The sequence below is a fragment of the Trichomonas vaginalis genome, chromosome I (assembly GCF_026262505.1).
Source record: "Trichomonas vaginalis G3 chromosome I, whole genome shotgun sequence".
Taxonomy (NCBI): Eukaryota; Parabasalia; order Trichomonadida; family Trichomonadidae; genus Trichomonas; species Trichomonas vaginalis.
In genome coordinates this window covers 16,961,299-16,984,481 of record NC_067203.1, presented here as the reverse complement: position 1 = coordinate 16,984,481, position 23,183 = coordinate 16,961,299, and the positions used below count along the sequence as shown (strand labels likewise).

The 23,183-nt window shown below is 32.3% G+C and overlaps 8 protein-coding genes across 8 annotated transcripts, besides 2 other annotated features; 7 read left to right on the top strand and 1 right to left on the bottom strand.

Annotated features, from left to right (window-relative positions):
• Nucleotides 1-2: 2 nt before the first annotated feature.
• TVAGG3_0999360 (coatomer family) lies at nucleotides 3-3,404 on the top strand (the record flags this gene model as incomplete). The annotated part of the gene is made up of 1 exon (XM_001582387.2): nucleotides 33-3,404. One exon carries the CDS (start codon nucleotides 33-35, stop codon nucleotides 3,402-3,404), a length of 3,372 nt encoding a protein of 1,123 aa, XP_001582437.1.
• A 447-nt stretch (nucleotides 3,405-3,851) lies between these two features.
• TVAGG3_0999350 (uncharacterized protein) lies at nucleotides 3,852-4,618 on the top strand (the record flags this gene model as incomplete). Its single annotated transcript, XM_001582386.1, has 1 exon — nucleotides 4,102-4,467. The coding sequence occupies one exon, from the start codon at nucleotides 4,102-4,104 to the stop codon at nucleotides 4,465-4,467; it is 366 nt and encodes a 121-aa protein (XP_001582436.1).
• Nucleotides 4,619-5,840: 1,222 nt separating this feature from the next.
• On the top strand, nucleotides 5,841-7,121 carry TVAGG3_0999340 (uncharacterized protein; the record flags this gene model as incomplete). The annotated part of the gene is made up of 1 exon (XM_001582385.1): nucleotides 6,124-6,819. The coding sequence occupies one exon, from the start codon at nucleotides 6,124-6,126 to the stop codon at nucleotides 6,817-6,819; it is 696 nt and encodes a 231-aa protein (XP_001582435.1).
• A 241-nt stretch (nucleotides 7,122-7,362) lies between these two features.
• Nucleotides 7,363-8,054, top strand: TVAGG3_0999330 (uncharacterized protein; the record flags this gene model as incomplete). The annotated part of the gene is made up of 1 exon (XM_001582384.1): nucleotides 7,363-7,848. One exon carries the CDS (start codon nucleotides 7,363-7,365, stop codon nucleotides 7,846-7,848), a length of 486 nt encoding a protein of 161 aa, XP_001582434.1.
• A 200-nt stretch (nucleotides 8,055-8,254) lies between these two features.
• Nucleotides 8,255-10,704, bottom strand: TVAGG3_0999320 (uncharacterized protein; the record flags this gene model as incomplete). Its single annotated transcript, XM_001582383.1, has 1 exon — nucleotides 8,305-10,704. The coding sequence occupies one exon, from the start codon at nucleotides 10,702-10,704 to the stop codon at nucleotides 8,305-8,307; it is 2,400 nt and encodes a 799-aa protein (XP_001582433.1).
• A 572-nt stretch (nucleotides 10,705-11,276) lies between these two features.
• TVAGG3_0999310 (unfolded protein binding) lies at nucleotides 11,277-12,775 on the top strand (the record flags this gene model as incomplete). The annotated part of the gene is made up of 1 exon (XM_001582382.1): nucleotides 11,282-12,679. The coding sequence occupies one exon, from the start codon at nucleotides 11,282-11,284 to the stop codon at nucleotides 12,677-12,679; it is 1,398 nt and encodes a 465-aa protein (XP_001582432.1).
• A 390-nt stretch (nucleotides 12,776-13,165) lies between these two features.
• TVAGG3_0999300 (DNA polymerase alpha catalytic subunit family) lies at nucleotides 13,166-17,269 on the top strand (the record flags this gene model as incomplete). Its single annotated transcript, XM_001582381.1, has 1 exon — nucleotides 13,166-17,269. The coding sequence occupies one exon, from the start codon at nucleotides 13,166-13,168 to the stop codon at nucleotides 17,267-17,269; it is 4,104 nt and encodes a 1,367-aa protein (XP_001582431.1).
• A 48-nt stretch (nucleotides 17,270-17,317) lies between these two features.
• Nucleotides 17,318-17,444: a mobile genetic element.
• Nucleotides 17,445-17,536: 92 nt separating this feature from the next.
• Nucleotides 17,537-17,634: a mobile genetic element.
• Nucleotides 17,635-17,659: 25 nt separating this feature from the next.
• TVAGG3_0999270 (uncharacterized protein) lies at nucleotides 17,660-19,762 on the top strand (the record flags this gene model as incomplete). The annotated part of the gene is made up of 1 exon (XM_001582380.1): nucleotides 17,904-18,251. One exon carries the CDS (start codon nucleotides 17,904-17,906, stop codon nucleotides 18,249-18,251), a length of 348 nt encoding a protein of 115 aa, XP_001582430.1.
• Nucleotides 19,763-23,183: the final 3,421 nt, after the last annotated feature.

Sequence of the window (23,183 nt, the reverse complement as noted above, 5' to 3'; positions counted from 1 at the left end):
ATCTCTTTACTAAAATTTTTTTTTCAACAAAAATGAAGGTGAAAATAGATATTGAAGCACCTCGTGTCAAAGGTATCTGTTTTCACCCGAGTAGACCTTGGGTGTTATACAGCACACATACAGGTATGGTAGTGATATATGATTACGATATTAATGTTGAATTACAATCTTATCAGGTTTCAGACGTTCCTGTTCGATGTGTTGCATTCCATTCAACACAACCATTATTTGCATGCGGTACAGATGACTACCAAGTTATTGTTTATAATTGGCAACGCAAAGTTAAACTTTTCACATTAGAAGGCCATATTGATTTTATCAGATCCATTGAGTTTCATTCAACATATCCATTACTCATAACATCATCCGACGATAGTACATCAAGAATATGGAACTGGCAAAGCAGATGCTGCGTTTGTATTCTTGAAGATCACACATACTTCGTCATGTCATCATCATTCAATCCAAATCAGCCTCTCGTTGCAACAGCATGCCTTGATGAGTGCGTCCGTCTATTTAGTATTGAGAATTTACTGAAAGGATCAATGAGTAAAGATGTTGATTCGTCATTTTTCAGTTTAGAGTCAAATTCCAGTCTTCTTTCGGAAAGCGAGGAACATCCAGAGGGCGCAAACTGCGTTGCATGGGATAGTTCAGGCAACAGATTAATATCTTGCGGAGAAGACAGTTCTATTAAAGTTTACAAGATAATCAATGACGAATTACAAGTCACATCAACAATCAATGCTCATACAGGCCCTGCTACATGCGTACGCTTCCATCCTGCAACAGGAAATATCATTTCCTGCTCAGAAGACTTTTCCATTCGCGAATTCGACGGAAACACATACAGAGAAATCGGCACTTACGAAATATCCGGCAGCCGCTTTTGGTGTGTCGCTGCTCATCCGAAAGATGCTTTAATTGCAGCCGGCCACGATAGCGGTGTCACCATTCTCAAAACGAATAAAGAACGTACACCTTTCGACGTACAAGGAACATCCGTTGCTTGGATCCAAGAAAGCGAAATTCACGTTGTCGACGTAATCTCAAAGAATCAAGAGAAACCGAGTACAGTACAAAATGGAGTAACATCCATAAGCTGGAACAATGCCAGAAATATGGCGCTCGTTTCATACGACAACGAAAAAAATCCTTATTATCAATGTATCGACTTATCAATGACGAATCCTATTACGAAAGGCGAAGGATTATCCGCTGTATGGTTCTCCCGCTCATCTTTTGTATGTTTGAGCACTTCCAGAGACAAATTATGCTATGGAGAGCCAGGATCATCTACATTATCGAGATTCCAGGTTCCTCACGCACTCAGACTATTTGCTGCTCCTGCACAGCGTGTTTATCTTGTAACGAAAACCAACATTTACTTATATGATATCACAAGACAGAAAGAAATCAGAAATATTCAGTTCAATGACTGCAAGGTAATCATGATAAACGATGACAAGACAAAAATCTGCGCTAGAAACTCAACTTCTATCTTATATTCAAATGCAGACCTTACGGATCCCTCAGTCTTCAATGAATCCTCAAAAGTAAAGAGCTGCTGCTTCGACGGTGACGCCATTCTCTTTACAACTCGTACTCATTTGAAGTATATCGTTTCCGGATATTCCGGAGTTGTATGTTCGCTCCCAAGAGTTCTTTATATCATCAAGGCCAAGGAAGAAATCGCCTGGTTCGTAACACGTGACGGAGTTGTCTTCAAACGCGAAATTGAGTTAGGAGAATTGAAATTAAAGCTTGCTTTGATCAATTCTAAATCGGATGGTGGCCATGCTGCTCGTCGCATTGTCGCTGAACAGCCTCCGATTGGTTTCGCCATCATGGAATTCGCTGCAAACAACAATCGCTACGATATCGCTGCAAGTTTGGCCAGAGATCCTAAAACTAAGTTCGAAATGGCTCTTAAAGCGGGCGATTTCGATACAGCCGTCCTCGCGGCCGACGAGATCAAGGACAAATCGATTTACAAGACATTGGCCGAAAACGCTCTCAATTGTGGAAAAATTTCTTTGGCAGAAAAAATGTTTACAAAGGCAAATGATACAGAAAATTTGGCATTTTTGTATCTTTTGGCAGGAAATTCTGCCAGTTTACAAAAGCTCACAAAACAGACAAATAATCCCGAATACATGATCTGGTGCAACGACAACGAATCGATTGACAAATTGTTGATTGGCATAAATCCGAATTTGGAGCAAATTGTCAGTCAAAAAATGCCAGAAATCGAATTGCCAGAGATCAAACAGAGATCAGAAGATTGGCCACTCACAAGACCAACATTCATTCCTTTCTCCGTCGAAAAAGACACACAACTCGATGAAGGAGAAACAGAATGGCCAATGTCAGATGAAGACGATAACCAGAAAAGTGACAACAATGAAGAAGACGATAGCGAAGGCTGGGATGTTGACATCAATGTTGAAAACATTCCTGCGCCAAGTCCATCACAGTTTGTTGCTCCTCCTCGTGGAGAAGACATCAAACAAGAGATGTCAAAGAATTCAACAACAATTGGAGATTTCGCGGCATCAGGAGATTTCGGAGAAGCTCTTGTTTTGGCTAAGACACAGCTCAATGCGAAGAACTTCGAACCCCTCAAGAATTTGTTCATTGAAAGCTTCGTGAGATCCAATCTTTCTATCCAAAACGAGTTCGGACATTTATCTGTTCCTCTTTCGATGAAATTCAGAAATTTGTCACTTCCGGTTTTGACAGATTCAGTTTCTCAATTCGATGAAATGATGAAGAACAGCATTTTCATCGAGTTCAACAAAGGACACTTCAAAGAATGTTTTGGAATTTGCCAAACATTGATCAGAAGAGTTATTGTTACTTCGGTCCAAACAAAAGAAGAAGAACAAAAGATTTTGGATTGTTTGCATATTGCAACGAAATACGCAATTGGCTGCCTCCTCGAATTAACAAGAAAGAGCGAGACGGATCCAACAAGAAATCTGGAATTGGCTGTTTACTTCACTCATGTTGGATTGGCTCGATCTCATGAACGATTGACTTTGCAATCTGCTGTAAGAATGGCTATGAAATACCACAATTATTTGACTGCTAAATCATTAATCTCAAGATTACTTGATTTGGAGCCAAATGAAAAGATTGCAGGACAAGCTCGTGCTTCTCTTGAACAGGCAAACAAAGTTGGAACAAACGCTTTGAACATCAACTACAATGAAAGAAATCCATTCTTCATTGATGTCATCGGAAAGACTCCTATTTACAGAGGAAAGCCTTCTATCTCTTGTCCTCTTTGCGGTTGCCAGACAGACAGTAAAAACGCAGGTCAGTTATGCCCTATCTGCGAAATTTGTGAGTTTGGCGGTCAACCAACAGGTTTGAAGATTTTGAGAACAATAAAACAATAAAGTTTATTTTTTTTAATATTTTATAATTATTTGGATGAAATATACTTCTAGAATTGGTATTTGTTTATCTTCCAAATCGAAATAAACTATACCATTCTAGATGTGCATTTCACCAAAATAATCTATTCGCAAAATCTCGGGTCCAAAAATAAAAACTTTACTTACAATTTTTCGGAAGATTTGTACCTGCGATTTTGAAACTACTATATCTAAACGAAAATTTCGAAAATCATCAAATGCGAAGGTTAAGAATTGTCATTACAACACATAATAATGAATTATTGAGAAAGTCTACGAAGATCATTTTGGAAAAAATATGGCATTCTAGGAGGACATCAAAGAAATTTTGTTGCAGGTATCAAATCGGCAACTTAGTTAAATCCTATTAATAAAAAGTAATATGTCTATTATTTTTTCCAATTTTTTTTTCCAGATATAGATTATCTCAAAAGTTCTGGAGAAAAGTGACATTTGATCTTTGATAATTCTAAAATGTTCGTTTTCTAACAATGCAGATTTTACAATATATTGGAATACCAATCACTTCAAATTGTTTTGGGCATTATGATTTCATTGAAAAAGGGACCCAAAAATTTTGAATTGATGGATCAAAGTGTCACTTTCACAGAATTTTGATAATTGAAGCATGCTAATGTTTCCTTCAAAGTTTTGATAGGTTTAAGTAAATTCATTATTCATGAAGAGGCTTTCTGAGAAGGAGAGGACAGCTAAGGAAAGAGGTAGCTTTAACCTAATTACCTCAGAAGCATGGAAGCTACTCAAATTCACATTCGGCAAATTTGATTTTCAACAATCCCAAATAAATCTCATAGGTGACATTTTTGAGAGCAAATATGATATTGCACCAAGATCCAGAATTGCAAAACGCAATAAAACTGTTGCTATTAAATTCTTCCAAGATAACATGAACGAGTTCAGAGATTTCTGTGCTCATGTCAGCTACCAAGATAAGGATGGAACTTTTGGCGGCCCTACAGCTAAACAAGCTCAAGAATATATAGCTGATAAAGAGGACTTTAAAGATTTTATCCCATCCGTCTAACCCATTATATCTACGTTCACGCATTTTAAATATAACTAAAAACATGAACTAATTTCGTATTTTTGAAATTAACTATTGTTGAAAATTTTTTTGGAACGCGCGGTTTTTCAGAAAAAATTGAATTACCCCCATTCAAATAAAAAATATCGTGTTTTATCTAATATAAATAGAGATTTGTCATTCTTATACAATAAGGTATGTTTTTTAAAATAAATTATCTCTATATGTGAACTTGAATTTCTCATCACATTATTGACAATCCAAAAGACATTCGAATCTAAAGAATAAAAATTCAATTTCCTAAATAGAGTAGATTATCTTTCTATTTCGTTCTTTTGGCCAAATGTAATTTTGAAAAAAATATTCAAGAGATTTAATTAGAAATTAATATGAAATCATTAGATAGTTGTTATTACTATAACAATTCTATTACTTGCATAATGATACAGTTTTTAATCGCAATATTCCAATTTGATTAAAGAATTTGTATTTTAGCATCATATCTATTATTCATATATGAAACATTTCGATTATTTATCATGCTTCTAGAATTTTATACTTGAATGCAAAGATCGATATTGGCCGTTTAAAAATTCTCATAATTTTTTCTCCCATACTAATGTTGAGGATTTTGCCATCAAAACATGAATTTTATCTATTACCACAGTTGGTAAAAAGTATTTCGCGCTCAGATAGTGAAAATATTCAACTTTTCAAGAAATGCAATAATCTTCAGAAATCTTGTGAACGAAATTGATGATATAATAAACTACTATGATACACAACAAATTTATTTTTGTTGGAGATTCATAAAAAATCTCAATATTTCGAAATGCGAGTTTCTCCTCAGAAAATGGCTAATCAAATACTTGATATAATATTGATTAATGTAATACATTAGCACAGTTTTTAACATTAAAACTTACAAAAATCTAATATTCGCGGAAAAGTTTTGCCCTCAGAAAATTTTTAATCAAATTGTTACTATAATATTGATTAATGTAATGCATTAGCACAGTTTTTAATATTAAAACTGGCGAAATTCTAATATTCGCGAAAAAGTTTTGCCCTCAGAAAATTTTAACTGCATTTTTTATATAAAATTCTAGAAGACACATAGAATAGATTCTAATTTTATTTGTGTATCGCCAAAATAACGAACTGAAAAAATTTGAAGTCTTTAAATCATCTTGTTTCCTATTCCAAAAGAATGTCGTTGTTAGACTAAACAATTATTTTTTATTTAAACTAAAATTATTAATTGAATAGGTCAAAAATAGGAACGCGATTTTTGGGCAAAAATTCAAAAGTTTACAAAATTTTGAAAGGTTTTTCCCTCTCAATTTGCTTTTCGCGTCTCAATTTGTGTCCCTAGTATATTTTTTATTTTTTTTTATTTTTTTTAAATTTTGACTAAATGGTTCTTACCGACCACAAAATTACTCAATTTTGTAAATTTAAAGTTGATTTTTTGTCTAAAGGTTTCGCTTCAATTTTTAATTTCAGCATACACATGACTCGATATCATACCAACAGTATTTACACACCATGTGGAAGATGTTTTTTAATGGCCGGTGATACAAAGCAACATTTTTGCCACGTTAATTCTCAATAAAAATTTTCTAATTAAAAAATCGAAAAGTGACATTTTTGAAAATGGATTATATTCCAGTAATTTACTGGATTTCCCTTTTCATTGGCGGTGGATCACTTTCGGCATTATCATTTATGGTTAGTCTTAGACATTTCCCTTCCATTATTAACATTTTATCCTATCCTCCGATGTCTTCACTTTATTTAGTCTTTACACTTGTTAACACTCCAATGCTTGCATTTATATTTTACCATACATTCACTTTCTATCAAAAAAGTAGAAACAGAGTCAGTCCAAGCGTTCTTCCAAAATATGATTTCTTAGCCAAGTCATTTGTACTTTGTGGTGCTATTTTTGTTGCATCGCTTTTACTTATGGTCTTCTTTAAACCACAAAATGAAATCGAATTACACTATCTTTTTATTGTTGCTATTTCTATGTCCGCTGTTTCATTCTCTTACTTGAGCGACTTCATATACGCAATGGTTTCGAAGATGATGATCCCTCTTTCGATGACAGTTAATCATATTTCATGCGCTTTAACAGCTGTAACATATATATTATGTTTACTTAGCCATACATCAAAAGTAATCAAAATGTTATTCGGTTTCTTGCAGATAATGTCTTTTTCACTTTACTACACTAAAATATTTTTCCTTGGCGTTACATGTTTGGGCGCAAGGTTCTTAGATGTGCAAATTGACTTACTTGCCAAGCATCAGCAAACAATTTTGCCTAGTTCATTCAATTCTGCATAATTATTTTTGTTGTTTTTGTAAATGATTAATATATTACTACTTATGAGCTCCTAAATGTATTTCCGATCTTATTTTATTGTTATCAAATATTTGAGATGTTGACAATAAAATATTATTCCTAAAATCAGAAAAACTTAACATAAAATCGCATGAGTAACTAAAACTATATCGTTTAATCCCATGGGGTTAAGATTTATCCTTATTTCAAAAACAATTTTCGAGTGGATAGCATTATTTGTGACAAAAAACTTATTGAGTTTTAAACATAGAAGGAGGCAAACTTAAATCTTAATGAATAACCCCAATCAAAAAATTTTTTTGAAAGTCGTTTATCTCATATTTTATTTTTTTCTTTATCATCAAATATCTAAACTAAGGAAATAAAATGTGATCGTAATTCAATTGAAATTATTTTTTTGACGGCCATTTATAAATTACATTATCGTTGCGTCATGAAGAGCTAGTAGTTTTAACCACGATTAAACGGTCATGTTTTGCAATCATACAATTTTCTGAAGTGTAAATGGTTTACAAAAAGCATTTATGGCGGTACTTTATTTCCATCTCAAGGGGTTCAAGATTCACTCTGCAAACAAAAAGTATCTTGGTAAGTATTATTACAGTATTTTTAATCATAAGAGCGGTATTTGCTCTGAAAAATTCCCTTTTCAATATGGTAAACATAAAGTAAGCGAATATTTTCATATTAAGCTTGATAATAATAAATATCCTTCCTTTACGATCAAACTTTATAAAAAGGGAATCCTTAAGGACAAACTTATTGCTACTTGCCAATTTGATACACAAAATATCAACATAGATACTGTATATAATGTTCGTAAGCTTATGTGCAACAGGCGTAACGATTTTCCCCATGTCTCATGCAGTGTTTCAATTCATCTCTCATCAACAGGTTTAAATCCATATCAAGCACCTGTTCGCGAGATTGATAACGTCACCCAATATCTAGAAGCTGCAGGCAACCAGCAAGAGCTTGACAACTTCTTTGAAGAATTATTACGTGATTAATATTTTTTTTTTGAATTTTTATCTTGTTTGAATAAAAATATGATAGTTTCTTCAAATTACCTTAGCGATAATCGATAATCTCAAGGAAGAACAAGGGGCACAATAAAATATTAATGACAATACGTTTTCAATGAGCAAAATGGTTCACAAATAAATAATGGCAAATGTGATCTCTTTCTATATTTCTCTCAGTTTTAATGAACTCCTGATATTTATTTTCAACTCTATTATTTCTATAAAATTATTCATTGACATTAAAATCACTCATTAGTTACATACTATTTTATGATAAATTTCTTATTAAACATTTCAAAAGTATTAAATTTGGAATGAAATTATAAAATTTAGTGAAGAAATAGATTCTTTTGAATAGATAATATATTTTATCAAATAAATTTTTATTAAACTACACATATAACATAAATAAAAGCAAAAAATAATACGTAAAAACAAAAATTAAATCTTTTCCTTTGAAGGTAAGAATTCTAATTGACTAATCTGAGCAACAGGTCCATTACCCTTTCTTAGCAAAGCCATCATATGTGGTGGGTATGAAATTGTTCTTCCTTCCATTGTTGGTTTGACGGAAAGCCAAGAAAGATGAGACATATTTTGTGCGTAATCGAACAAAGTCATTCTCGGATCAAAAGACTCTGTGAACAAAGATATCGAATAAGGCTGTTCCTGCTTTGAGACAACGAAACAAGTAGCGTAAGGCTTTGCAGGGTTAGGGCAGACCTCTTCAACATACTCAACATCGCAGTAAACAATGACATCGTCCTTGAAATCTTCTTTAAACGAAACTTGTATCGTAGCACTTGGATAAACAGAGAAAACGGTTATTGGCAAATTCAGTTGCATGGATTTCATCTTGAGTTCATCGAGCAATGGTTTGGAAATACCTTCAGCTAATATAGATATTGTTATTCTAACTTTTGATGTATTAAACAATGATGTTTGTTCTCTCAAAAATTGAAAGAGTCTGTCTATATTTGAAACCGGTAAAACATGCATAACAGCACCAATTTCATCGACCCATGCTGTTAATCCTACCCTCAGGTCCCAGCACACGTGCATTCCCAACTCGACGTGCTCGTTCGTAGTGAGGAAAGACGGAGGCTGATACCTGTATCCGAAGAAACAAGCTGCAATTTCTTTGTTCGCCAGGAAAACCATTCCGAAAGGCCGTGGAGTGAAAACTCTAACACGCGAGTAAACGACAAATGCAATAGTCTTTATCTCCGTGGTGTCTGCACAGTGGATGGCCGATGGTCGGATGTAGGAAACGATAGAATGCGGATTAAAATCGGCTGAAAAAATTGGATCTCCGACAATAAATGTCATTAATGGCTCGTTTTGGAACTGTGTTTGGATTTTCTGCTTGAAGAAGGTTTCGACGGCTTGTGGGATCTGCTCCGGAGTGCAGGAGAAGTACGAGGCTCCTTTTGGATACTCAAATAATTCGCCAAAATTGAAACTGGTGTAAATGTTCTTAAGTTGGTTGAAAAACGTGCGAACATCGTTCTCCGTGAACTGCTTGTCGTAGAAAACAACATATGAAGCACTTTTCGGTCCGGATATCGGACGATAAAGATTTTCGTCCCAATCAAAGACAACGCGAGTCGAATCTACTTTAATTACGCTGCGATCTTGAAGGACACAAACTTGGGGAGTTCCTAAATGCTGATATTCAAATTCGGAATATTCAGCGAAATCTGTAGTTCCTGGTGGCGGAGATGTTGAGCCGAAACCGTAGTCGAATCTGTGGGTTGACAAAAAGTTGGCTACAAGTAATGTAATGACTTGTGGTTTTTCTGGGAAAATTTCTGGGGTAGAAAGAGCTTTGGCAACGCATTTCCTTTCGTCAGGGTTCTCTATTAACTCTGATATTACGTCGTTTGGCGTCAAATCAGGAAAAGCTAAGTATAATTCTTCATCTTTTCCGTTTGCAGTAGAATCATCGGATTTTTCAGCGTAAATATTTTGAAAGAAGTCATCAATATCTTTTTCGCTAACTTCAATTAAGTTTTCTGGTTGAAAATTGCTTAATATTTTTTTCTGCTCTACTTTAGGAGCTTCAGAAGTGGCTTTGTTAGTTTTAGTTGGATTGTCTGTATAATATTTTCCAATGGAAACGTTAGGAGAAGTCATGTAAACGAATGGAGTTTCCTTCCATTGAATAACTCGTTCTGTTAAGTCGACATATTTAAGGATAGCTTCTTTTGAATCAGATGCCATGACCTTAAAAGCATGCTCATGTGGTGGAATTAATATATAAGTGTTTTCTTTCGGTTTGTACGGATAATCAAGGATGAAATTTAAGTTTCCTTGAATATTCGTTCGAATTGTAACTGCTCCGTTCCTAAGAACAGGTATATGGTATAAAATAAATGGATCTATCGTTAATGGAAAGTCTGTTACTAAAATAAAAGAAGTAAAATACAAAGTTCTGTAGTTTCTATACTCATAATATGAACGCAATGCAAGAGCTCGCTGCAAATGATTAGATATTTCTGCATTGAATAGCTCTACCGGGTTCCATGTCTTTTGATTAATGACACAATAACCAGGCAGCTTGAAAGTTTCGAAACAATCATCAAGGTCGAAGACTATTACAGATGGAACATTACGATCTGACGGAAAATAGTCTGGCGGCTGATCAAGATAAAAAGATGGAATATGATTATAACAAATACTGTGAGATAAGGCAAGAAGACGCAGTCTGTCTGCCTGCTCACTAATATCTGTACAATCTGGGGGAAGCTGGATGAGGAGAATTCGAATCGCCCTGTACTCGCGATCACCAAGATTCCACTTTCCCCTCATTTGAGGAGCAAAGTTGAGGTTATTTTCCATCTCATTTCGAACAATTTTATTAAAAATACAATATATTTATTATTTATCAATAAACCACCATCGAACAAGTAGATTTTCGAAAACGTAAATTTTAATCTTCAATATATTCCAATTTTTAGCCATAAAGTATATAGTATTAATCACATAAATCATTTTGGTAAGTGCGCTATCTTTATTTATTCACTTATTCATTCAAAATTATTTACTTTTGCATTAAAAATTAAATAATCCATCAATACATAATAAATCAAATACATTATCTCGGACGTAATGATCGGAAAATGGTGTTAGGTCAATTTTGTAATTAACATTTTTTATTTTTCCGCAATGTTATTTAATTTTTAAGAATTTTGTATAGGCTACGGAATATATATTAAATGAGAGAATCATTCTTCTGCCAATCGCAATTTTTAATCAAGCTTACATCCACCAGCAATTTCTTTTGATTCAGTATCGATTGCATTGAATGCGATAATTCAATTTTTCAAGCAAAATATAATAACTAATAGTCAACTCAACATGCTCTAAAATCAATTTCTTAATGAATTCAAATTTTACGATCGGCATAGAATCCAAAATGATTTTGGTACTTTTAACCCTCGCAACCTCTTATGAGGTTACAGTATTTAAACCAGAGGGGGATTATATATTCTTCGAATCCTTTCAAGAATACGATTGGCATTTAAGATGGATACCTTCAAAAGTTTCAAAATATAAAGGATTTTGGTCACAGCAAGATTCACCATATCCATTTGGATACAAGGGTGAAAAGATGCTCTATACTCAAAGTTCAAACGAATATTATGCAATTTCACACAAATTTGATAAACCCATTCGTATTACTAACAAAGACTTGATAATTCAATATGAATTACGATTTAGCAATGCAATCATTTGTTCTAGTCCACTTATCAAACTTTTTTCTGCAAATAATTTTGATCCAGAAAATTTATCATCCTCAACAGAATATGCAATCTCCTTCGGACACTCATCATGTGATGAAAAGACGAATATGACGTTTACTCTTAACTTACATGACCCTTTTAACATATCAAAAATAAATGAATATAAATTAACCAAAATTTTTGTTCCTCCTCGTGATGGATTGAATCATCTTCTCACTTTAATACTTCATGGTAATGAATCTTATTCGATTTATGCTGACGCAGAGCACTTTTGTACGGAACCTTTAGTTGGTCCAACAATTTCACCGCTTATTTCTCCACCAAGACACATTAATGATCCAACAGAGATCAAACCAGATACATGGGATGACAGAAAAATGATTCCTGATCCGAAAGACAAAAAACCTTCTGATTGGGATGAATCTCAGCCAGAATTCATATATGATTCAGCATATCCTCCAGCTCCATGGTATTCAGATGAGAGTTATTACATTCCTGATCCAAATGCTACAAAACCAACTGATTGGGATGACGAATTATTCGGAGAATGGGAGCCACCAACCATAAAGAATCCGAAATGCTGGGGCCAAATAGTAGGATGCGAAGAATTCGTACCTTTGATTAAGAAGAATCCACTTTACAAAGGGAAATACAAACCAAGAATGATTCCTAACCCGAATTACATGGGAGATTATATACCAAGGAAGATACAGAACCCAGAATGGCATGGAGATATTGAACCTTATGCCCTTTTACCACCAATTACCGGTATCGGATTTGAATTTCATCCTGATGACAGTAGTATTGGGTTTTCAAACATATATATTGGAGATGACATTGAAGCAATGCGTGATTGGAACAACAAACATTTCTTCAACAAACAATATACACAGGATTTGAAGTCTGCAATGGATTCAAAGAAATCTCGACCAGCAGATTTAAAGAATGAAGAAATTGGACTGTTTACAGCAATAATACACTTCATAAAAGAATACGTTAATATCAAATTCTTGTCACAGTTCTGTGTCGGTGCAATTTGCGTTTTCATAGCAACCAAATTCTATATGTAATACTATCTCACGAAATAAGAGATAGAATAAGTGCTGTCCTGTAATAGATACAGCTCAGTATTTAATTTAATGTTAATTAATAAATATAATCACTTCTAATTTAATTTTTTTTCATTGAATTATTTATTAACAAACCCTTTAAATGCTTAATAACATCTAATTCAGTAACATAATCCATTCATTTTTTACAAATTTGTTAATTACAGAGGTACAAAGTGGAATTTGAATGGAAATATTTTGGAATTATTAAATCATCCTTTTAGATAGCCCACTGTCCCTAATTTAGTCACAAACATTAGCTATAAAGTCATAAATTTGTTAAATTCATAACTTTGAAGTTGAATTTGAATGAAGTTGAAGCGAGACCAGTTGATTTATTATTGGTGAGGATGCTATTGGTAGCAATTCACACGAAATCAATTTATAATGCCACTTTTTTCAAAGAGGAAGTAGTTAGAGGAAGTAATTTTTTTTTAATTCGTCTGAATGTCCGAAAAAGGACAAACAGACGAAACTCAATCTTATATTGATTCAGATTCAGAACAGATTGCAGATAGCATAATTCCAGATGAGCAAGAGCAATCAAATCCAGAATTAAAAGCAATATCTCCATTAAGAGAGACAATTTATAGCGATATCGTTACATCATCTCTTAGTTTAAAGAGATCATCAGATAATAATGACCAAGACATTGATTTTGTCTGTGATGCAGATGGAATTATTCCTTTATCATTGACAAAAACAGTCGAAAAAGTCGAGAAATACAACTTCAATTTCGGAAAAGAGCTAACTCTCAAACAAGTACCAAAGATTACATATGATGTCAGGTTAGTTGACGAAAATACAATCGACTTCTTCTTGTTACACATACATGAAGAAGATAATAAGCTTTTTCTATTCGGAAAGAACGTTTGTATCGATACATCCACAACTATTTGCATACAAATTACGAATCCAATTTATTATCTCTATTTTTATCCGATTGTCGGCCACGAAGATGATTTAATTGATGAAATTAGAGAACTAAGTATCGAAATGAATGGATATCTTATCAGTTACGAGTACAAAAATCTAAATTATTGTTTTGGAACAGAAAATTTAGACAAAAACACGAAATGGTTGGAATGCCAACTTCCAGCAACTTGTGATGTGAAGAACTTCCCTCAGAATGGAAAGAACTACTTCTTGTTGATAGGAAGAACATACAGTTTGACAGAAAATTTTGAAATGACTCAGAAAATTAAAGGACCTCAATTTTTGAGAGCGAAAAATTTGACACAAAAAGATCCTGTCACTTTTTGTCCAATGTTTTGTGTTAATTCTATTTTTGATGTAGAAATCATTGAGAAGAAGATCGACAGATTACCACCGCCATTGAATGTTTGTGTTATATCTATTGGAACTTATTTTAATGAAGAAAAGAAAACTCATGAGATATATCTATTGAATGTCAGAGTTTTCATGAACCATAAATTCCATAAATATCAGGATAACATTGTTCACACTTTCATAACTTCGCCTAGTCCTGATATAAAACTTAGAACTGAATTAATTTTCACTAATTTAAAAAGTGACAAATCACGTCATCATTCAAAAAGTGACAAATCTAAGAACACAAACAAACACAAAGAGAAATCAAAAAATTCAAAAAGTGACAACACAAACAAAAATGAAGAAATATCTCATATTTCAAAAAGTGACATAAATAAAAGTGACAAAGCAAAAGCTTCTGATACTAAAAATCAAAATGAAGAAAAACATAAAATCCCAAAAAGTGACACCAATAAAAGTGACAAAGATAAAGGAGAAAAAGTGAATGATGAAATTTTTGTTGGAAATGAAACAAAATGTGACAAATTTAAAGATGATAAAACACAAACAAGAGAAGTATTGTTAGAAGCTGAAGAATATGTTGAACCAAAACAAGAAGATACAAAATTGAATGCAAATTTGTCAGAAAGAGTCACTTTTTATTCATCAGAGAAGAAACTTTTGAAAAACTTTGTTAGATTGATTGACAAACTTGATATTGATATTTTAGCATCATATACAATGTTTACCAATGATATCCAAGTAATATTTGACAGAATGAAGACATTAAATGTCGAAGAATGGTTCAGAATTGGAAGATTAAACAGATCCACACAAATAAAAACATCAAAATACAACGCAAGTTTCTGTTTGAGTGGAAGAATTGCTGTAGATATTAGAACTAATTTAAGAGAATTTCTGAATTTGCCAGCAAATGATTTATCATCTGTTTCTCTCCAAGAATTCGGAATCAAAAGACAACAAATAGAAAATGTTGACATTTTGAAAGAAATCAACGATAGAAATAAGGTTATTTCTTTGATTGAATTTTTTGAAAGAGATACGAATATTTTGACGAAATTGATGGAGAAAACAAATCTCTTAGAAATCACATTCAGACTCAGTCAGATTTCTGGATTGTTATGGTGTAAGACCCTCAAATCTAAACCATCATATAGATGCGAATCAATTTTGTTGCATTCTTTCAAAGAGAAAAATTTTGTTTTACCAGATAAAAAACAAAAAGCGGATTTCGCTCCTAAATCTAAACTCGGAAAATACAGAGGAGCAACAGTTCTTCAGCCAAAGAAAGGTTTTTATGATACAATTATCGTTTTACTTGACTTCACTTCACTTTATCCATCCATTATTTCTGAATACAATTTATGTTTTACTACTGTTGATAAAAGGAATCCGAACTCTGAAGAAGCAGTGAATTGTGGAAGAAAAGGAATTTTGCCAGAAATCATGGAAAATTTGACAAAAATGAGAATTGAATTGAAAAACAAAATGAATACTTTACAAGACGATAAATTCAATTTTGACAGGTTTTTAATTAAGCAGCAAGCAATTAAATCCTTGTCGAATTCTATTTACGGTTATTTAGGTTTTTCTTTGTCACGTTTTGCTTCAAATGAAATTGCCGCATTAATTACAGAAAGAGGTCGATTTGTTTTACAGAAAACAGTGGAAACTGTTGAGAGTTTGGGAAAATTTTCTGTTATTTATGGAGATACAGATTCGGTCATGGTAAATACAGGAACTAAATCTGTTGAAGAAGCAAAAAAGATTGCAAATGATATTTCTGAAAAAGTGACAAAACAATACAAATTTTTGAAGTTAACTGTTAGTGGATTATTCACTAAAATGCTGTTAGTTGCAAAGAAGAAATACGCTGTTACTGTTTATGACGACGATAATAAATGTCATCGAGAAGTGAAAGGATTAGATATGGTCAGAAGAGATTGGTGCCAACTAACGAAATATTTATCATCTTTTGTTTTGGATCAGATGATGAATAACGACGACAGATCTTTGACAGTTAGAAATTGTTTGTCTGAATTCCACAATGTTGCAAAATTACTTAGAAAATCTAATAATGATGAACAAAATTCATTGTTTTATTATGATGAAAATTTCTCTCTTCATAATAAATCAAATAAAAATGATGTTGACAAAAAGAATGACAAAATTAATTCAAATGAAAATGAAAAACAAAACTCTAAAAATGAATTAAAAAGTGACAAAATAAATTCAAAAGAAAATGATAAAGAAAATTCTAAAAATAGTGTGAATGAAAATGAATCAAAAAGTGAAACAAAGGATAAGATTAATTCTAATGAAAATGATGATGAACAAAAAAGTGTCAATTTTCTATCAAAAAGTGACACAGAATCAAGTTCTATTCCAAATTATCAAGAAGTTAAAAGTTATTCTTCTTCATTAAAAAGTGACAAATCTGACACAAAAAGTGACGGTGAAGAAAGCAATTCATCTAAATCATTTCATTTGAAGAAAATTACAAAAGAGATGTTGATTATTTACAGACAATTAAACAAGAAAATCAGTGAGTATTCAGACAAAAGAAATAATCCTCATGTTTCTATCGCATTGAGAATGATGAAAAGAGGAGAAAAAGTTCCACAACATGCGACGATACCAATGATAGTCACTTCACCTGATGTTAGAGAATTATGTGACAAAGTGAAGTTGCCAGATGAAGTGAAAGACATGTCAGAAATTGACAGTCAATGGTATCTTGTCAATCAAATTTTGCCACCAATAATTCGCTTGTTTGCTCCTTATGAACATGTTGGAAGTTCAACAATTGGAAGGAGTTTGGGATTGACAGTCATGGAGACAAAAAAGAATATTAATGATTCATATGAGAACTCATTTAATGAAGATATTCCACATCAACGAGAATTGTTTTATCAATGTCAATTATGTGGTAAAAAGATTAGATTTGCACGAGATTATTTGTGTTCATTGAGATGCAGTAATTGTTGTGAAACACATAATTGGAAGATTGTTTCAAATTTATTAGTACAAAATGTACGAGAATTTATATCAGAATCTGTGAAAGATAACATGAATGATTCTGAATTACATTCAACATTGCGATATTTTCTTGGAATATTCACAAACAAAAAAGTATTGACCGAAGATGATGAAGACTTCGAAGAATTCAGATGTTACATGGAACGACGAATTTCCTCAATGCTTGATGGACACATTTATAACCATGTTGATATTTCTTCTTTAATTTCTTTTAAATAAAATATATTTTTTTGTTGTAATTTTCTATCTTAATTATCACATTTGTTTTAAGGGTGCACTTACGCCCTTATGACATAGCCTTCAATTCAGATGTTTAAAGTTAATTTTCAATGACACGTCACGCCTGTTATCAGAAATTTGAATTAAAGTCAGATGGGCGTAAGTGCAGCCTTAATAGAATTTGAATAAAACGAAATCTAATAATTTTATGATTCTGAAGTGAATGCTATAATCATAATATCCTGCAAATGATTACTTTAAAATTATCAAGGTTCTTCTCATTTTGGGAAGGGACTGAAGGCTATGAGACACTGATTAAATGTCAGTACCTCATAGCCTTCAATATATTGCTGAAACTCGTCAAAATCCACTTTTTCGTTCCCGAGATAAACAACTTAGAACAACAATATAAGCAATTCATTTTCAAGGAATCATTCTAATGAGGTTTCACCTAAATATGGTATAGTCTTCCAAGCAAATTGAACGAAATATCTTAAAATATTGGAATAATTTTGAAATAGAAGAACATTTTACCAATATTCAAATGATGCCTTTAAAAAATTAGCTAAAAACATCGATAGCGCCACATGTCGATAAACAGCTAAAATGAAAATGAAACTGTCACTTTTTAATCATGGAAGAGGAGATTCGCAATCCAGAAGATGTTCGCAATGAAATCGAAGAACAGATGAATGAGGCGATTAAACTTACAATGGCAACCATGGGACTTGAACTTGATGATCAAGAAGCCATTAATATGGTTAAAACAGCTCTTAGGAACAAACTGAAAGAGATTATCGGAACAGTTGCATTCCATTCGAATGGTGATCAAAATAGTGCTAACGTTTTGAAATTAAAATATCTCAAATTGGCCCTTGCAGAACGCGATATCAAAGTTGATCGTCCAGATTACATTGTTGAACAACAACAATCACAATCAAAGGCTATGAATACAAGAAATAGAAAATCCAGTAACAAGTAACTTTTAGAGTAACTTATTTTCGTATTTTATTCGTTTTTGTTATAATACTAAATAAAAATACCTATTTGATAATATTGTACATTTCTATACTACCAATTCATTTCATAAATAGCCAAAGCTTTTATATTCGCAAAAATCTTAATCTTGTATCTAAAAAAAAAGCCGCCAAGGAAGTCGAAGCACAGAGAGCTGCCAAAGAGAAGACTGCAGTCGAGATGGAAGTTGAAGAGATAAGCCTTGCCGAAGAACAAATCTAAAAATCTTCTAATTACGAACTTCCTAATTGTTCAAATTCATATCCTCTTGCTGAACAACAAATGGACTGAGAAATTTCACAACATATTCATGATAAAATTACACAAGTTGCAATTCAAAAATATCTTCCATCTTCAATTGAAACTGAAAAGGAATCCAAGAAACCTCCTAAAACAACTCAACATAAACACAAAGTTTCCAAGTCACAGATGGCTGAAAAACCAATTTCTTAAAGTCTCAGGTAATATTTCTGTATTTGCTTGAAAAGCTTCTAGAAACCTGCCAAGTTAAAAGAGACAGAAAACATTTCTAGAAAGCAACCCAACTTTAAGGATACAAATCTCTTGACTGACAATTGGATAGATGGATTAAAGATTTCTTCTTTTCTTCATCTTCTTCTTGTTTCTTTTGCTCTGCTTTATTACGTTCGAATTCTAAAAGTCTTTCTAAAGACTCTTCTTATCTCTTTTTGTGTTCTTCATGCCCAGGAAGTTCCCAAGGGTGTTTATTCCATTATTCATCTTCATCATTTCCTAATCATCTATATTAGGAATATGTTCACACTTGAAAATATAGAGGATATCAGAGTGATGAAATGTATATAGAATGCATTTCTTGCCTAATAATCATGGTATTCGTAGAAATCTTTAAAATACGTAAATACCTATAAAGATAGAATCACAATTCCAATAATTCTTTTCTTCCGTCTTGTCAATCAGATTTTGCCACCAATAATTCGCTTGTTTGCTCCTTATGGACATGTTGGGAGTTCAACAATTGGAAGGAGTTGGGATTAACAGTCATGGAGACAAAAAAGAATATTAATGATTCATATGAGAACTCATTTAATGAAGATATTCCACATCAACGAGAATTGTTTTATCAATGTCAATTATGTGGTAAAAAGATTAGATTTACACGAGATTATTTGTGTTCATTGAGATGCAGTAATTGTTGTGAAACACATAATTGGAAGATTGTTTCAAATTTATTAGTCCAAAATGTACGAGAATTTATATCTGATTCTGTGAAAGATAACATGAATGATTCTGAATTACATTCAACATTGCGATATTTTCTTGGAATATTCACAAACAAAAAAGTATTGACCGAAGATGATGAAGACTTCGAAGAATTCAGATGTTACATGGAACGACGAATTTCCTCAATGCTTGATGGACACATTTATAACCATGTTGATATTTCTTCTTTAATTTCTTTTAAATAAAATATATTTTTTTGTTGTAATTTTCTATCTTAATTATCACACTTGTTTGATAGAGAATTTGCTATAAAACTAAATGAAATAATTCTATGAAACTGAGGTGATTGCTATAGTGATAATATCCAGCAAATGACAACTTTAATTATCAGGTATATTTGCGTATTAAAATTAACTGAAGGCTGTTTTATTCATTATAATTTTAAATTTAATTTCCCAATTTATGAATTTGAATCAAAATTTGTTGCAAATATATTTGTATTTATACAAACATTAATTACATGCAGTTTTAAATTAAAATTATAATTAATTTTTTAATACCCTATATTTCCAACTCTTGGAAAATTTTCATGACCCCCTACCCAGGGTCCTAAAATGGGTATTTTCCTCACACAGACACCGTGGTTTTTTGAGCCGGGAAATAAATAGCGCAGACAGTTTCTACATATAGAGACATGCTTATACTTAGAGTTTGACGGGAATCTAAAGTGATTTTTTTCTGCATCGCGAAATCTAATGCAATCTCAAAATCATGAAGAAACTGCGAATCGGAGCGCAATTTTTAATATGTTAATATATAAAGGTACCCCTACTACTGCAAATGCTTCAAATGAAAATCTAAGAAATCAGATTAATTTGATCACATTAGTATAGTATTGGTCAAACCAAAAACTCATATGTTGATATATAGCCTATGGATATTCATATTATCTACTTTTCATTGAATTACATAAGATTTAATAATCTCATAAATATTCTTTTTAATTTTCCGAATTCCGTGTGCATTTAGATTGCCCATACCTGTATATAATAATTCTAGAATGGTTTGGTTAGATATTAAGTTTTTTAGATTAATATTTTAACATTTTGATAAAACAAGCATTTGTTCCATTTTCGAATCGCCATTGAACTCTGGTTTGACTAACATGATGTTGTATGATCAAATAAATTCTAACTTCATGAGATAAATTTTGAAATTAGAAAATGCGATATCTGACTCAAATATTTATATGAACACATTTAACATTCAATGATAAACTAAAGTACTATACAGCAGATTCGATTTGGCTTATATTTTATATAATCAACTAATAATCCTATAAAATTGTGCTATTCACGTTGCTCAAAGATGTATTGAACATTCACTACTTGTGTATTGATAAAATTAGATATAGATTCTAATGTAAATCGATATTTTGAAAATTCATATATATTTTGTCTTGGTTTGGCATTTGATCGTGTTGAAACCGGAATTGCAATATATATCATCTAAATATATAACTATCAAAATATGAGCTATAGATTTTTAAATTATTCTCCTGAATATGAGTGACTAACATAATTATATTGAATTGAGTAGTAAGAATCTTAAATATTAGAATCTGACGATAATTTATTATAACTGTATAAAGGAACAAGACTATAAATGATGATGAAAATAAAGATTAAATTTAAATCTGAAAATTTGAAAACATTAAGTGTATTGTGCACTCTTGTCGGTTACAGTGTCTCATTCCGGGAGACATTGCCTCTGAATGTCTCCCAGAATGAGACAATCTTCTGCAATCAGAATGTGATTGCAAAACTTTGACCGACAAGAGTGTATTGTGCACTCTTGTCGGTCACAGTGTCTCATTCCGGGAGACATTGTCACTGCATGTCTCCCAGAATGATATCAAGTTCCCCATTCATAACTTGAATGCGAAACTTTGACCGACAAGAGTGTATTGTGCACTCTTGTCGGTTGAAAGTTCTGCAATCAGAAGAAGATTGTTGAACAATCCGCCATTCCAGGAGGCATGAGCTTGTTATCTCTCCTGAAATGGCACATATTTGATAATTCATGGAGCAGAACTTTGCACGCAATCAGACAAAAGATTGCGACAGAGTAACTGGGAAGACAGCAACTTGAAGCGATAAGCTGCTTGGGTGCTGTCTCCCAGATGCATCTGTCGGGCAAAGTCTCAAAGGAGCAGAACTTTGCACGCAATCAGACAAAAGATTGCGACAGAGTAACTGGGAAGACAGCAACGTGAAGCGAAGTTTTGTTTTCGAGTCTTTGGTTAAGAAATCTTAACAAAAAAACAAAGAAAAAAATCAGATAAAGTTGTCAATAACTTCATCAGTTAATGCTCACCTATGGGAGGTGTTTTGCGGGAGCTGGGGGTATCTTGGTGAGTACTCAGGAGGCCAAGAAGGGCACCCCAACCGACATTATCCTGATGAATTCAGTTGTCAACCATTCTGAAAACCGCCGAAACCGTCGTGTGTAGAGAAATTGTTTAAATTTTTTTTTTCAGATTTAAATAAAAATAAGAAATGTTTACTATTATGGATTTTGAAATTTTTTAAATTAAGAGTAGGAGATGAGACAAATTTAAATTTTTAAGAAATATTTGGAAGGGCGTAAGATACGCCAACTTAAATATATTATCAAATGAGAGAAAATCACTCAACAAAAAAACAATTCTTTCAAAAAGTTTGACATTGATCTTTCTAATACATATTTTTGGAAGGGCGTAAGATACGCCAACTTAAATATATTATAAATGAGAGAAAATCACTCAACAAAAAAACAATTCTTTCAAAAAGTTTGACATTGATCTTTCTAATACATATTTTTGGAAGGGCGTAAGATACGCCAACTTAAAATATATTATCAAATGAGAGAAAATCACTCAACAAAAAAACAATTCTTTCAAAAAGTTTGAAATTGATCTTTCTAATACATATCCTATGGAAGGAGTTTACATTCTCAAAATAAAAACCAGTTCAAAATCTTATTATTCCTTGAATAAAAATCATTTAATTTCAAATCCATTCCAAATCCTTAAATCTGTATTAAAATCATTTTGCCAACAACCAACACAATACAAATTACATTTCCATATATCTTCTTGTCCATTTTAATTTTTTATCTCATTTTATTTAATTTTATTTAAAGCATATAGACATCGAGATCCTTTACACATAGTTATATAAAAGTCAAATACATAATAAATTCTTAATTCTAGAGATATCTCAAAATCTCATTTTTTTAATTTAAAATACCTTTCATTTTTCACAGTACGATCACAACAAACAAGCCATTTACTAATTAACACATATAAGAAAAATATCAAATTACAAAACAACTTTCAATATCATTCGCATCAAATTCTATTTTTTCATAATTATCAACTACATGTTATTATATAATATATGTCGGCGCATATTCCACTCTATACAAGTGTCAGACACACTCACACAAAGCTGTGAGATTCATACCTCTATCAGTAGGACTTCTCAAATCAAGAACACATATGTTTCACTATCGCACATCTGTGTAGGATCTAATTAACCCTTTGGACTGGTACTTCAAAATTTGATAATTTGATAATTTCATGTGATATCATCATTTGCCTTTAAAACAACTGTGCGTTAAACTAGACACGTTTCTCTATCATAATGCAAAA